The sequence below is a fragment of the Herpailurus yagouaroundi genome, unplaced genomic scaffold (assembly GCF_014898765.1).
Source record: "Herpailurus yagouaroundi ecotype Mexico unplaced genomic scaffold, PumYag 206, whole genome shotgun sequence".
NCBI lineage: Eukaryota > Metazoa > Chordata > Mammalia > Carnivora > Felidae > Herpailurus > Herpailurus yagouaroundi.
Genome location: NW_024412437.1, coordinates 2,207,869 through 2,223,122, shown reverse-complemented (window position 1 = coordinate 2,223,122; position 15,254 = coordinate 2,207,869). Strand labels below are relative to the sequence as shown.

Genomic DNA, 15,254 nt, shown 5'->3' with positions numbered 1-15,254 from the left:
TCTATCATAAGCTGCTGTGGGCTAGGAAATCCAAATACTTAGAGATTGCTCAACTAGAACAAAAGTAACCCGAGTTTGAATGAGACCGGAGGGGAGTTTTTATGAGCAGATATACTGAACACCTTAAAACGTGCAGTTTGTGTTACATATTTTAACTTCCATTGCGTAGATGGCAGCTGTCAAATCAGTGCCATTATAGCTAACATACAAAGTGTTTTTGTTCTTCTTTTAAACAGAGAAGAAGATACAGAAAATGAAAATGAGAAGAAAATTTGGTACTACAGCACAAAGGTCCAACTTGCAGAATTAATTGACTGTCTAGATAAAGATTACTGGGAAGCAGAACTCTGCAAAATCCTGGAAGAAATGCGTGAAGAAATCCACCGACACATGGACATAACTGAAGACTTGACCAATAAGGCTCGGGGCAGTAACAAATCCTTTCTGGCGGCAGCTAATGGTAAGAGGGAAATCTTCTCATTTTACTTGTTACTAAATTTGAGATAAATTCTTGGTATTAAGTCACTACAAAATTTGAAGATACTAACATTTCAAATATGTATATTTTAATTCCCAATACTTTCATTTTCCCAAGAGAATCTTGTTCATCCCAGCATACATTAGGGATGCTATGCATTTTAGCATTTTGTATATTGCCTCGGTCATTACTAATATTTCCCCAACTGTTTTCTTTTTTTTTTTTTTAATTTTTTTTTTTAATGTTTATTTATTTTTGAGACAGAGACAGAGCATGAACGGGGGAGGGTCAGAGAGAGAGGGAGACACAGAATCTGAAGCAGGCTCCAGGCTCTGAGCTGTCAGCACAGAGCCAGACGCGGGGCTCGAACCCACAGACCGGGGGATCATGACCTGAGCCAAAGTCGGACGCTTAACCGACTGAGCCACCCAGGCGCCCCCCCCAACTGTTTTCTTTAATTCAAGTTACCTTATTATTAGGAACCCTATTTTTAATTATGAGAAATAGTATTCTTTTAAAATTTAGTCTTTGCTTTCTTTTTTATTTTAAGTAAAACTTAATTTTAGAATAGTTTTATAGTTACGGAAAAGTTGCTAAGGTAGAACAGTGTTCCATATAGCCTGCACCAGGTTTCCCCTGTTAGTAATGTGGTTAGTGTGACACATTTGTCATAAGTAGTGAACCAATATTAATACATTATAATACCTGAACTCTATACTTTATTCATATTTCCTTATTTTTACTGACATCCTTTTTCTGTCTCATGGTCGCATCCAGAACACCACATTACATTTACTTATCATGTCTCTTTTTAAAAAAATTTTTTTTTTTTTTTTAACGTTTATTTATTTTTTTGGGACAGAGAGAGACAGAGCATGAACAGGGGAGGGGCAGAGAGAGAGGGAGACACACAATCTGAAACAGGCTTCGGGCTTTGAGCTGTCAGCACAGAGCCTGACGTGGGGCTCGATCTCACGGACTGCAAGATCACGACCTGAGCCGAAGTCGGACGCTTAACCGACTGAGCCACCCAGGCGCCCCATCTCAGACTTCTTATTTTTGATGACCTTGACAGTTTTGATGGGTACTGGTCGGGTATTTAGTAGAATGCCCTCTGTCTGGATTTGTCTCATGTTCTTCTCCCAACTGAGATTATGGATTTGGGGAGGAAGACTACAGAGGTGAAAAGTGCCGTTCTTATCATCATACCAAGATTATGTGCCGTCATCGTGACTTATCACTGACCATGTTAACCTGGCTCAGGTAGCGTTTGTCAAGTTTCTCCACTATAAAATTACTCCTTCTACCCATGCTGTGCTTTGGGGAAGAAAGTCACTACGCACAGCCCACACTCAGGGAGGGGAGAGTTAGGCTCTCCCTCCTGGAGGTAGTGGCTATCTACATAAATTATTTGGGATTTTTCTGTTCTTCAGGAAACAGGAGATTTGTCTGTTCTTCTAGTTTATTATTCAGTCATTTATTTATATCACTGTGGACTCATGGATATTTACCTTATCGCTCGGGTTACACTTCAATACCTAATTTACCTTGGGTTACCTTGGATTATGGATATTTACTTTATAGTTTGGGTTATATTTCAATACCTAATTTACTTTCTTGCTCAACTTCTTGCTTTGTAAAAGATAATAAATACGATTTTTTTAAAAAGTTCAAATAGTATAAAAGGGTATACAGTGAAAAGTGAATCTCCTTCATAATCCCGTTTCACCTTACTTTTTTTCCAGACATGCTATTATTGCCATTTTTAAAATCCTGCCAGATATACTCTGCATGTTTAATAAGTATCACCTGTGTTTTCTAATAGTGCATTTTAATCTTAGATAAAATGATTAAGACTTTGAAAGTACACTTGAACTGCCTGGCTCTGTTCTTCTATATATGTTATCTGCTATACATACAATCCTATTAATTTTCCCATTCTCCATTTACTGAAAAATTTCCCCATTTTCTATTTGCTTAAAGTAGAATGTTTATATTTAATAAATATATCTACTTAAGCTATATCGGAGCCTGTTTTACATGCTCTGCGTCTGTAGTGCCTTTAATTCATGTGTATTTTTTGAGAATGCTATAGTCATACTGTTATATATAAATACTGTTGCATACAAATATACTTCGTCTTCAGAAACTAGCAGACTGATTACCAAGGATTGTGTTTATTCATATCTGGTGGTAGGAAGTATTTTTCTGTTACATCTGTTTAGAAAAATATGTAACATTTTCATCAGATAAGTTTTAGTTGTCAGAATTCTTTGGGGAGGTTGTATCCCCTTATTACTATTTTCTCTCCATACAGTAGATCAAATAATAAGAAATTTTATTACTTTCAGTCAGGCTATATCCCTCTTAGTTTTCTTTCATGAATCATGGCATTAAAATCGGCAAATCTCAGGGCGCCCGGGTGGCTCAGTTGGTTGAGTGTCCAACTTTGGCTCAGGTCGTGATCTCATGGTTGGTTCATGGGTTCGAGCCCCGTGTCGGGCTCTGTGCTGACAGCTCAGAGCCTGGAGCCTGCTTCAGATTTTGTGTCTTCCTTGCTCTCTGCCCCCCCCCCCCCCCAATCGCGTGCGTGGCTGTCTCCCCCCATAAATTAAGAGTAAAAAAAAAAACATTAAAAAAATCGACAAATTCCTTTTTATTCTTGCATTCTCAGCTTTTAGTACGATAATAAAGAACCCTTAAAAAGCAATGTTAAGTGTGTTTTTATCAAATATGTTAAATTAGAAATATTTTCTAGAGTGAGCTTGCCTATTCACAAAATTATGTACATGATATCATCTTAACTAATGAACAAAACCAAAATAAGATGTATAATTAAAATGTTTAGTGGTCTGACTTAGGGGAATGTGAAAAACTAAAAGTGTCCAATATAGAGGAATTAGTTAATTCCATTATGGATTATCATGTGGTAGAACACTAGAGAATTGGAGAATTATGTAAGATACCATGCAAAAACAGTGCCTGGGTCATTGAGGTACTTAAATTCTTCTTCTCTAAAAAAATTCTTTTTCTCTAACTAGGTAATAGACCAGCTTTTATCAAAAAATAACCAACTAGCATAGAATGATTATAGTTGGTATTCTATTTATATTTTTCAAATTTCCTACAATGAGCATGTTATATTTCAGTGTAATTCAGCATATAGTGTACTTTTTGTTATTGAAAAAATTTTTTTAATGTTTCTTTATTTTTGAGAGAGAGAGAGAGAGAGAGAGAGAGAGAGAGAGAGAGAGAGTGCAAACACTAGTGGGGGAGGAGCTGAGAGAGAGGGAGACACAGAATCCGAAGCAAGCTCCCGGCTCGAGCTGTCAGCACAGAGCCTGACGCGGGGCTCGAACTCATAAACCTCTAGATCGCGACCTGAGTTTAACCGACTCAGCTTCCCAGGTGCCCCAAGAGTCAGATGCTTAACCGACTGAGCCATCCAGGTGCTCCTACCATATATTTTCTAGAAGTGAAGATTACCCCATTGGTTGTGTTCTATGGGCATCAATATCGTATCGGTAATCTTGATCCTTTTTTCTTAGTTCCGGTGTTTTGACATATGTAACTTTAATAACTTGTATTGAAACTCTTGAGTGACATTTGTAGTACTTTTTCTATATTTGGTATACCTGGAAACAAAATTTTTTGTTTTTATTGTAGAAGAAATTTTGGAATCCATAAGAGCCAAAAAAGGAGACATTGATATTGTTAAAAGCCCAGAAGAAATAGAAAAGGACAAGAATGAGACTGAGAATAATAACTCCAAAGATGCTGAGAAAAGCAGAGAGGAGTTTGAAGACCAGTCCCTTGAAAAAGATGGTGATGACAAAGCACCAGATGATGATCCTGAGCAAGGAAAATCCGAGGGTAAAAAAATTACTTGGCTAGAAAATAGTATTTCATCAGTGTTATTTATGAAACCTCCAGTTTTGCTTTCAAAATGAAAATGAATCCTTTTTTTTATTACTAATACCTCTATAATTTTATATTTCTAAAGAAATTAGGATATCCTTTCCTTTTGTAACATGTATAATCATTGTAATGAGTTTTATGTATTGGTAGATTTGCTTTAATATACCCATATCTCTATTTATACTTCCTAATAAGATACCCTTTCCCTGTAAGATTTGTTGGTGAAAAAAATCACTATTTTTGTACCAGAATATACACTTTTGTGTGTGTTACGTTCATTTTTATATTAATTACTTAAACGTTCTTAATATTTTAAATACTCTTTGGATTATCTACTGCAAAAATATCCCAAAATCTAATTGCTTCAAAATGGCCATCAAATAAAAGCAGGTTTTCTTGGTGATCATTCATTTTTAGTAGTTGATTGAATGTGGCCATTTGTCCTAGAGCAATTTAAAGGATATCTTTAAAGTTTTGTTGTGCATTTTACTGTAGAGCCAACAGAAGTTGGGGATAAAGGTAACTCTGTGTCAGCAAATCTTGGCGACAACACAACAAATGCTTCTCCAGAAGAGACTAGTCCCTCTGAAGGGAGGAGTCCCGTGGGGTGTCTCTCAGAAACCCATGATAGCAGCAACATGGCAGAGAAGAAGGTGGCATCTGAGCTCCCCCAGGACGTGCCAGGTACAGAGGGCAGTGTATCAATGCCTCTGTAATGGGGGGAATCCTTCCCTTTGGTAGTAAGAGCTGAATGTCACCTGGAATTTTAAAGTATGTGTTCATTCATGCTGCTTGCTTACATAAGTGCCATCCCTGATTGCTAAATTGTCACCTAACATTCGGAGTTTGACACATTCTTGCAGTTAGTGCTTGAAACTCATCATAATCTTCATGCTTTTTTAAGTTCATTTAGCTGGTTTTGACTAATAGACTTATTTGTATATTTTATCACCAGATCATAGTGGCAGACGTTTTGGTTTTAAGTACTTACATACTAATGGCTCAGTGTTGAATGATTTGACCATTCCAATTCTGTACGTACTAACAAATTAATTTTATGTTTGCATGTGCTTGTGTGGTTTTTTTTAAACATTTCAAACCATGATGTTATGATAGAAAACCATTGTCACAAAACATTTTGTGCAAGATGTATTTTGAAATGTAAGTTAACCAATAATCCATATTTTAAGCTTTTCTAAAATTAAAATTATAAGTAAGTTTTATCACACATGAAGGATGTCGTTATACCTTTCATTTTGCCTTGCTTTTAAGTGAGAAAGAATTTTTATTATAGGAACTGTGTATTTTTTTAAAAATCAAACTAAAAAATTCAGATGAGTAAAACAAAATAAACACTGGTAATCCTACCAGAAATTAAGAATTGTAACTAATACCTTGATGGAAATCCTTAATGATTTTTTTCTATATATTATAAGAATATCACATATTTTCCAACTTGCGGTACTTTCGTTGCTACATTTCATACTGGGGATGTGATTCTGATGTGTTGGGAGGAAGATAGCATTAGCAGTTGGAAGATTTGATTCTAGATCTGCTTCTGTCATTAAGTCAATGTTATTTAATCTTGCAAGGCCTCAGTGTTCCTGTTCTGTTAACTTGAAGGATTTTGATGATCAACAGTGCTTGTGTGACTGCTCTCAACTGAGTGTCTATAAACAGTAAACTGTTGCTGAAAACACCAGTATAACATTAGGTTACATGCAGTGATGTGTGTGGAGGGTCCCGAAGAATCACAATAATAAGCTCATCATGTTTTATGCTAATGAGAGACTGGTCACTAAGATGAAGAAAAGTCTGGAAACTGCTATCTGGTGAAATGAATACAGAAACAAATTTAAAAAAAAACAAACCTTTTTTTTTAATGAAAAAACTTTTTTTTTAATGTTTATTTATTTGAGAGAGAGACAGAGAGAGCGAGAGAGAGAGCATGAGCAGGGGAGGGGCAGAGAGAGAGGGAGACACAGAATCCACAGTGGGCTCCAGGCTCTGAGCTGTCAGCACAGAGCCTGACGCGGGGCTCGAATTCTCAGACTGCCAGTCATGACCTGAGCTGAAGTTGGGACTCTTAACCGACTGAGCCGCCCAGGCTCCCACAAATTTTTGAGCCTAGAAAAGAATAGACTTGCTATCAAGGGGAAGGTGGGATGAAAATTCTATAATTGTCTACTGACCGGTTAGTTGCGGGAGGGGGAGATTAGACTTATGTTTGAAATGTTGGGTATTAGGTCAAATAAGTAGGAATAAGAGTGAAGACTATTGTGACTGAATGCTAACAACTTCCTTCAAATTACAGCTGTTTAGAGAATAATAAATTCCCGTTCACTAGATGCATTTAGTAAATACCTATCAGATCGTTTCAGTGAGAGTCCTTTATTGAATGGACTGGAGACCCAGAGATTTAGAATTCAATTTATAATTTTATGGTTAGATCTCTAGGTCCTAATTAAAATATTGCATTATTAAGACATTAACACCTTCATAAGTCAGAATTTGAAAGTAGAGTACTAGGCCCAAAATAATTTGGTGAACAAAATTCCATTTTTATTAGAATTGTGATTATATCCTTAGTAAATACTTCTTAAAATATTTATCTTTTTAGATTGATTAATACTTAATACAAGTCTTAGTCTTATAGTGGGTTCATATACTAGTTAGTTGTTTGGTTTTTAAACCAAACAGAGTTAACAACTTTGCATAGATTTTAGCAGATATTTGCTTTTTAAGTTATTTATTACCAGCTTATTAATTTCTCTGAGATACTTGTTTTTAAAAAAAATTTTTTAGGGGCGCCTGGGTGGCTCAGTCGGTTAAGAGTCCGACTTCGGCTCAGGTCATGATCTCGCGGTTCATGAGTTCAAGCCCCGCATCGGGCTCTGTGCTGACTGCTCACAGCTCGGATCCTGGAGCCTGCTTCAGATTCTGTGTCCCCCTCTCTATGTTCCCCACCTCTGCTTGTGCTCTGCTTGTGCTCTCTCTCTCTCTCTGTCTTTAAAAATAAATAAACATAATTTTTTTTAATTTTTTAATGTTTGTTTATTTTTGAGAGAGAGATTGTTAGTGGGGGGAGGGGGGGAGAGGGACAGAGAGAGCGGGAGACGCAGAATCCAAAGCAGGCTCCAGGTTCTGAGCTGTCAGCACAGAGCCTGATGCAGGGCTCGTGAGATCATGACCTGAGCCGAAGTCAGACGCTTAACCAACTGAGCCACCAAGGCACCCCTGTTATTTTTGTTATTAGAATGGTTTAAGGGGAGATACTCTTATCTTAGTATCTGACTTAACACTTTTAAAGGGCACCAAGTGAAATAATATATATAAAAGACTTAGCATAGTATCTGATGCATGTTAACTGCTTAATAAATGTTGGATACTGTCCTTATTGCTGTATAGTCAACTCTTTGAAAGAGTGAGAAAGCCCAGCAAGTAAAAAAATAATAAAGTGGGTTTGAATTATACATTTACTGATTCACTAGTAGTTAACATAATTCTTCTAAATGAGATCCTTTGTATTTAAACTTTGTATTCAAGTGGTTTTCTTCATGCGTAGTCATGAAAAATTGATTTAGATGAGAACCCGAATAAGAAGTGTTAAGAAAGCTAGAATGGGAGCAAATAGCAATTGTCAGTAGTTGTGATCAGAGTGGATTGGGGCCATTAGCAGGATCAGAGTGCTAGAAGCTGAAGATGCTGTGAATTTGAAACCTGACCATTTAGTAAATCATAGTTCTTTTCTTGACTAGACTAATAAATGAAACCAAGCCTAGAAACCTGATAGTCTTATACTTACTTCCAAAACAGTATGAAGCATTTTTAAAGATACTAATTAAACATACCACACCAGTCTTTAAAGAGGAATTTGATACATTTAAAGTAGATAAAAACATTTTGGTAGGTCCCTGACTGTAAAACTTAATGACACTAGTGACCGAAATGGACAAAGTCAAGGCCCTTGAGGACTTTACTTTCTAATGGGCAGTAGACAGGCCTAATAGTAGAGTTCTGCCCCTCAGAGAAGACTGTAACGTGTCTCTCTGCTTCCTTCTGTTTCTCTTTCTCTATGAGCTCATTTATTCAACAAATATTTGTTGAGTGTAATGGTGCCTGGCAGTGTGCTAGGTACCTTGTGGTGTCCCCGGACCAATGTCTGTTACCATTCTTGACCACTCTGTGGTCAGTAGATGAGATGTGGTATCACAAGAACTAGAGAGGGGGGTTATTCTAGGTGGATGAAAAATAACAACTGATAGAAGGCATCTCACAGGGTTTTCTTTTCTAAATCTTCAGAATGTATTTAGACACCTAATTTAACGACTAAAGTTTATCAGTAGAAGACTGTCAGATTGGCAAGTGTTCAGTATGGAAAGATATATTATGATAAACTTTTTCATTAAAGTATAGCACTTGGTTAAGTAATATTCAGTAAATAGCTTGATAGATATTTACAAATATCCACACAGGTGGAACACACCTGTGTAACCACATCATTTCCCCTCTTAGCCACCACTGCCCTCACTCCCACAAAAGTACTTACCATCTTGACTTCTATAAACACCAATTAGGATTACCTTTAAAAAAATAGTATTATCATACACTATATACTTTTTGATGTCCAATTTTTTTTGCCTCCACAATATGTGTGAGCCATCCAAATGTTGCTTGTAATAGTAGTACATTCCTTTTTATTGCAGTATAATATTCTATGATAGAGATATATGATGATTAATTATTAATTTATTATTCATTTTCTGAGTTGATGGGCATTTGAATGGTTCCCAGTTTGGGACCATTGTGAGTAATGCTACTATGAATATTTTTTTGCATGTTTTTTGTGCTCATATATGTACCTTTCTAGAGATATGAATCTAGTTGTGGATTTCCTGGGCCGTTCATTTTACGTGTGCTCATCTGTAATAGGTGCTGCTGGTTTTCCAAAGTGGTTGTACAAGTTTACCCTTCTATCAGTAGTCTACAAGAGTTCTAGCTCCTCTACATCCTTGCTAACACTTGGTATCATCAGTATCATTCTTCTTTCTTTTCCCCTTTATTTTATCCGTTCTGATGGCAATGTAGGGATATCTTTTGGTGGTTTGGACTTGCAATTCCCCGGGGACTAAAGATGTTGAGCACCTTTTCATGTACACGAAATATATATAGGTCATTCACATTTCATGTATACGAAATATATATAGGTGTATATATAGGTCATTTGGTTAACCCTCTTTTGTAATGTACCTGTTAGTTCCTTTGTTTTCTATTACGTGGTCTCTTTTTCGTTTGTGGTTGTTTCATGGCAGAGGGTTAAATCCAGTCCCTCTGCTCCATCTGGAAGCAGAAATTCCTACGTTGATTCTGTAAGTGTTAACCCAGTCTCCTGTTCCTGGAATAAATACCATTTGGTTGTGGTATATCTTCATTCTCATATATTGTTGCATCCAGTTCGTTAATATTTTATTTAGGAGTTTGCACTGATACGTGACATTGACTTGTAATTTTCCTTTTCTGTTAATGTCCATGTCCGGCTTTGGTGTCCAGATTATGCTGGCCTCACAAAATGCGTTGGGGCTAGTTCCCACTGTTTCTGTTGTCTGCAGGAGTTTCTGTGAGTTGGTATTATTTATTACTTAAATAAAGGGCTTTTTATTTTTTTCATGAAGCTACTTGGTCCTGGAGCTTTTTTTAAATTATTATTATTTTTAATGTTTATTTTTGAGAGAGAGAGAGCGTGAGCAGGGGAGGGGAGACAGACGGAGACACAGAATCTGAAACATGCTCCAGGCTCTGAGCTGTCAGCACAGAGCCTGACACGGAGCTCGAACCCACCAACCGTGAGATCATGACCTGAGCTGAAGTCAGACGCTTAATCACGTGAGGCACCCAGGCACCCGGGCCCTGGGGTTTTTATTGTGGGAAAGATTAATTTTAGATTTGATTTCTTTGATGGATAGTGGGCTATTCATATTTTCTGTTGTTTTATGTCAGGTTTAGTAAGTTGCATTTTTCTAGGAATCTACCTATTTTGCTTAAATTTTAAATTTTATTGGCATAATAACATCCTGTTTCTTTGATGTCTGCAGGGATCCATAGTGATGTTCTCTTTTTTTTCAGTCCAGAAATTGGTTATTTGTTTTCTTTTTAATCATCTCACAAAACTTTGTTAAATCTCACAAAACTGTTAACACCTTTTATTAGTCTTTAAAAAAAATAACTTTTGGCTTTGTTGATCCTTTTTTGATTCTGTGTTTATTCCAGTTTATTTCTGATCCTGTCTTTATTATTTCTTTGTGGTGTTCAGATTATTAAATCTTTGTGGTGTTTTTTTTTTTTTAACTGCTCCTGTTTTTTAAAAAAACTTTATTGAACTATAATTGGCATACAAAAAGTTGTACATATTTAGTGTATACTCGATGAGTTTGGAGATAAATATACACTCAGGAAACCATCACCACGATCTGTGACAAACATATTCGTCACCTGGCTTTTTTCCCCTGCTTTTAAAATTTTTAAATTTTTATCATTTTTGTGGGTTGCACTTATTATTTTTTTAGTTTATTTATTATTTTGAGAGAGAGAGAGCGCACACACAAAAGTGAGAGAGGGGCAGAAAGAGAGGAAGAGAGAGGATCCCAGGCAGGCTCTGCACTGGCAGCATGGAGCCTGATGCAGGACTCAAACTCACAAACCTTGAGATCGTGACCTGAGCCACCCAGGTGCCCTTTGTTGGTTGCATTAAAACAAAACAAAACCAAACCTCCTCAAAAGAGTATCCTAGTTGATACTAATTATCCTTCTACATTAAAAAAAAATTTATTTATTTATCTATCTTTTTATTTATTTATTTTGAGAGAGAGAGAGAGAGAGGGAGCAGGGAAGGGGCAAAGAGAGCAAGAATCCCAAGCAGTGTATAGCCCAACGTGGGGCTTGAACTTATAAACTCTGAGATCATGTTCTGAGCCAAAATCAAGAGTTGGATGCTTGGGGCGCCTGGGTGGTGCAGTCGGTTGAGCGTCCGACTTCAGCCAGGTCACGATCTCGCGCTCCGTGAGTTCGAGCCCTGCGTCGGGCTCTGGGCTGATGGCTCAGAGCCTGGAGCCTGCTTCCGATTCTGTGTCTCCCTCTCTCTCTGCCCCTCCCCCGTTCATGCTCTGTCTCTCTCTGTGCCAAAAATAAATAAATGTTGAAAAAAAAAAAAAAGAGTTGGATGCTTAACCAACTGAACCACCCAGGCGCCCCCCATCCTTTTGCATTTAGATGAAAATATTATTTCTCTCTTGGCTCTTCAAGATGGGTGCTTTATGATTTTTAGTTTTTATTTATTTTTTCTATTTCTATTTTTATTATGTTTTTCTATTCCACTGTCAAGGCTGTAAGTTTCCTTTGTGTGCTGTTGTAGCTGCATCCCACAAATATTATATTGTCTTTGTCATTGAGTTTAAACTATTTTCTAATTTTCATTATGATATAGTTTTCTCCCCCCCCCGCCCCTTCTGGTTATTGTTTTGTTACTGATTTTTAGCTTACCCACTGTAATCAGAGAAATTGTTGAGGCTTTTTTTAATGTTTCAGTGTTTGGTTAATGTTGACAAGTGTCTCACGCACGCTTGAAGAGAATATATGTGTTTTAGTTGGGTGCAGTATTGGACAATCAGGTCAAGGTTTATTTTTTTATTTTTTTATTTTTTAGAGAAGGAGAGCACGAGCGGGGGAGGGGGGAGAGGGGCGGAGGGGTGTTGGGGGGGCAGAGAGAGAGAGGGAGAGGGAGACGGAGAGAGAGAGAGGGAGAGAGAGAGAGGGAGACAGAGAGAGAGAGAGAGAGAGGGAGGGAGAGAGAGAGAGGGAGAGGGTGGGAGGGAGGGGGGGAGGCAGAGGAGGATAGGCGGAGAGAGAGAGAGAGAGAGGGAGGGAGGGAGAGAGAGAGAGAGAGAGAGAGAGAGAGAGAGAGAATGAATCTTAAGTAGGCTCCACGCCCAGCCTAGAGCCCAATGCTGGGTTATATCCCACCTCTCTGGGATCATGACCCAAGCCAAAATCAAGAATCAGACGCTCAACCGACTGAGCTACCCAGGTGCCCCTGGGTCAAGGTTTTTAATTATGTCGTTCAAATCTATATCCTTCCTAGTATTTGTTTTCCTTCTCTGTGAGATATTTTAAAATTACTTCTAACAGTTTACTGTGGAGTTTCTTTTTGTCAGTTTTTGCATTACATAGTTTGAGGCTGTGTAATTAGGTGCACATAATCTTTATATTTCTTGTTCAGTTAACTTTCTCATTGTAAAATAATCCTTTATCTTTAATAACATTTCTAAGCTACCATAGCCTGCTTTTGGTTAGTGTTTATATTGTATATCTTTTCTGGAATAGAAAGGCGTTTTTTAAATAATGTGAGAATTTAAATTTCCTTAGAAATATATCCAGAATCTCTTGAGAAAGACATGTACTTTAGAATTTCTTTAGAAGTAAATGTGTATTGGAGCACCTGGCTGGCTCAGTTGGTAGAGCGTCTGACTCTTGGGATTATGGGTTTGAGCCCTGCGTTGGATATAGCTTAAAAATTTTTTTAAAGCCTTAAAAAAAAGAAAAGAGTAAATGTATAGTATTTCAAGCTGTATTTTGACATAAAGTCTTGTCAGAGAGTACTGTCATTTTTCTGTAATATGATTAATGAATTTACGCAAAGGAAACATTACAAATTTATGGTCTAAAAATCTGTGGGAGTGGGAACATGAGAAAAGTGGGCAGGTTTCATGATGTCATATTGGGTACGATCAGTGATCAGAAAGATTTTATGTGGCTAAGATTGAAGATTAAGCTGAAAAGTTGGCAGCCATATTTTGGGCAAGGTTGGTAGCCATCACTTAAAAAAATTAATCTCTTAATGTACCTATTCCTTAGATTTTTTTCTTGCATCTGTGTTCCAGACGTTTCACTTTAGTTCATGAAAATACTTATGTTGCCAAAAACAACCCCATGTAGCAAGTATGTTATTTAGTATAACTTCGTTATAGTTAACAAAGGCTCAATTTAGGAATTACACTTGTTTCCTGGATTTTAGATGAGAAGCTTTTTGTACCAGAATGTTGAGTTTTAAATTTGTAAGTGGAGAGAGAAGGACACATAACTTTGTAACATCTTAAAGTCAAATCCACTTTGAGTGTTTGTGTTCAAACATAATGCATACAGTATCTGTCTTAAGTTCATGCCTCTAGGTTTAATCACTGGGATTAGGAACATATGAGTAGTAGATAAAACTGGCTTTATTTCCATAACTATAATTGTTTGAAAACGTTTCCATGGACATAATTGAGACTCTAACATAGATAAAGTTCAACTAAAAGAACATTGATTTAATCTATTTCTTAACTTTCTGAGATAATGACATTTTAAAAGATAGGCACTGTGTTTTAGTTTTGCATTTTATTTCAAGGGAAATTCAGTGGGTAAGAAGCTGTTGGTACTAGATGTGATCTCCTGTAGTAGCCACATTTTAGCTCACTGAGTTGATCGGTAAAGGCTTTGGGAACTTCTGCAGCTAAATACTCTTTTGTTTCTTATTCTTTTTAATATGTTTGGTTTTAGTTTCTAGTCATATACATTCTGGTTATTTTACCTCATTTTTTTCCTTAAAAAAATTCCTTTAGTACCTTCAGAAGGAAAATTTACTTTTTTCTCTTTGTAGTACTTTGCTTAGAAATTTTTTAGGCTTTGGTGTTAATGTTCAGGCGTTGAAGATCAAGGGGTATTTTTGGTTTGGGGGATGACTACAAAATTACCTTATTTTTACTCATTTACATCATGTCTAATGAAAATGGTATCGTAAGTACCAAAACTTACAATATTTGCCATAGAGCTAGAACATTTGGCCTGTGGAACATTTGGAAATGTATATGTTGCGGGGGTGGGGGTGCCTCGGTAGTTCAGTAGGTTAAGCGTCTGACTTTGGCTCAGGTCATGATTTCATGGTTTGTGAGTTCAAGCCCCACGTTAGGCTCTGCCTGCTTCGGATCCTCTTGTCTCCCTCTCTGTCTTCCCCTCCTTGCTTGTGTGCGCATTCTCTCTTTCTCTCTCTCTCTCTCTCTCAAAAATAAATAAATATTAAAAAATGTATGTTGGTAGACAGTACCTTCTTGGTGGTGTTTTGAAGCAAACGGTTCATATTTCCTTTAGTTCTGTAGCCAAATGAAATAAAGAAGTGAAGAGTTCTAGAACAATTAAGGTTTATTTATTAATTTTTTTAGTAATCTCTACACCCAGTGTGAGGCTTGAACTCATGACCCCAACCAAGATCAAGAGTTGTACCCGCTTCTGACTGAGCCAGCCAAGCGCCCCTAGAACAATTATTTAAAAAAAACAAAACCAAACCCAAAGTCAGTATTCTACACTGAAATGGAGGAAGACACTGTTTTCCACTCAAGACAAATTAACTGGGGACAAACTAACAAAAAAGCTATATGTTTTATGAGTTTGTGGTAGTCCTCAGCTTATTGTCACCTTGAAAGTTTAAATGGATAGAATCTGAACTCCCATTTGCTTTCAGTGGGTTATTGGCTTTTTTAAAATATCAGAATACCTGTTAAGGGATTGATTCCCTGTTCTTTATGAAGTACCATTATCTCCCTACTAGCAGAAAACACTTTCTCTAAAGAATTTTAAGATGTGTATAGTCAGAATCTCTTAAGTTCCTATTCCAGAATTCTTTTCTTTTCTTTTTAATGTTTACTTATTTTGAGAGAGAGTGCTTGAGCATAAGCTTGCATGCAAACAGGGGACGGGGGGGGGGTGGATATCCCAAGCAGGGTTGCCTGAGCCTGATGTGGGGCTCGATCCCACAACTGTGAGATTATGT

The 15,254-nt window shown here is 37.1% G+C and overlaps 1 protein-coding gene across 1 annotated transcript in view; it reads left to right on the top strand.

Moving 5' to 3' along the window:
- Window positions 1-15,254, top strand: part of BPTF (bromodomain PHD finger transcription factor) — a 150,931-nt gene that overhangs the window by 50,312 nt on the left and 85,365 nt on the right. The window contains exons 4-6 of the mRNA XM_040451995.1: window positions 237-460; window positions 4,145-4,351; window positions 4,892-5,080. Of these exons, the coding sequence (XP_040307929.1) occupies window positions 237-460; window positions 4,145-4,351; window positions 4,892-5,080 (620 nt within the window). The remainder of the gene's footprint in view (window positions 1-236; window positions 461-4,144; window positions 4,352-4,891; window positions 5,081-15,254) is intronic.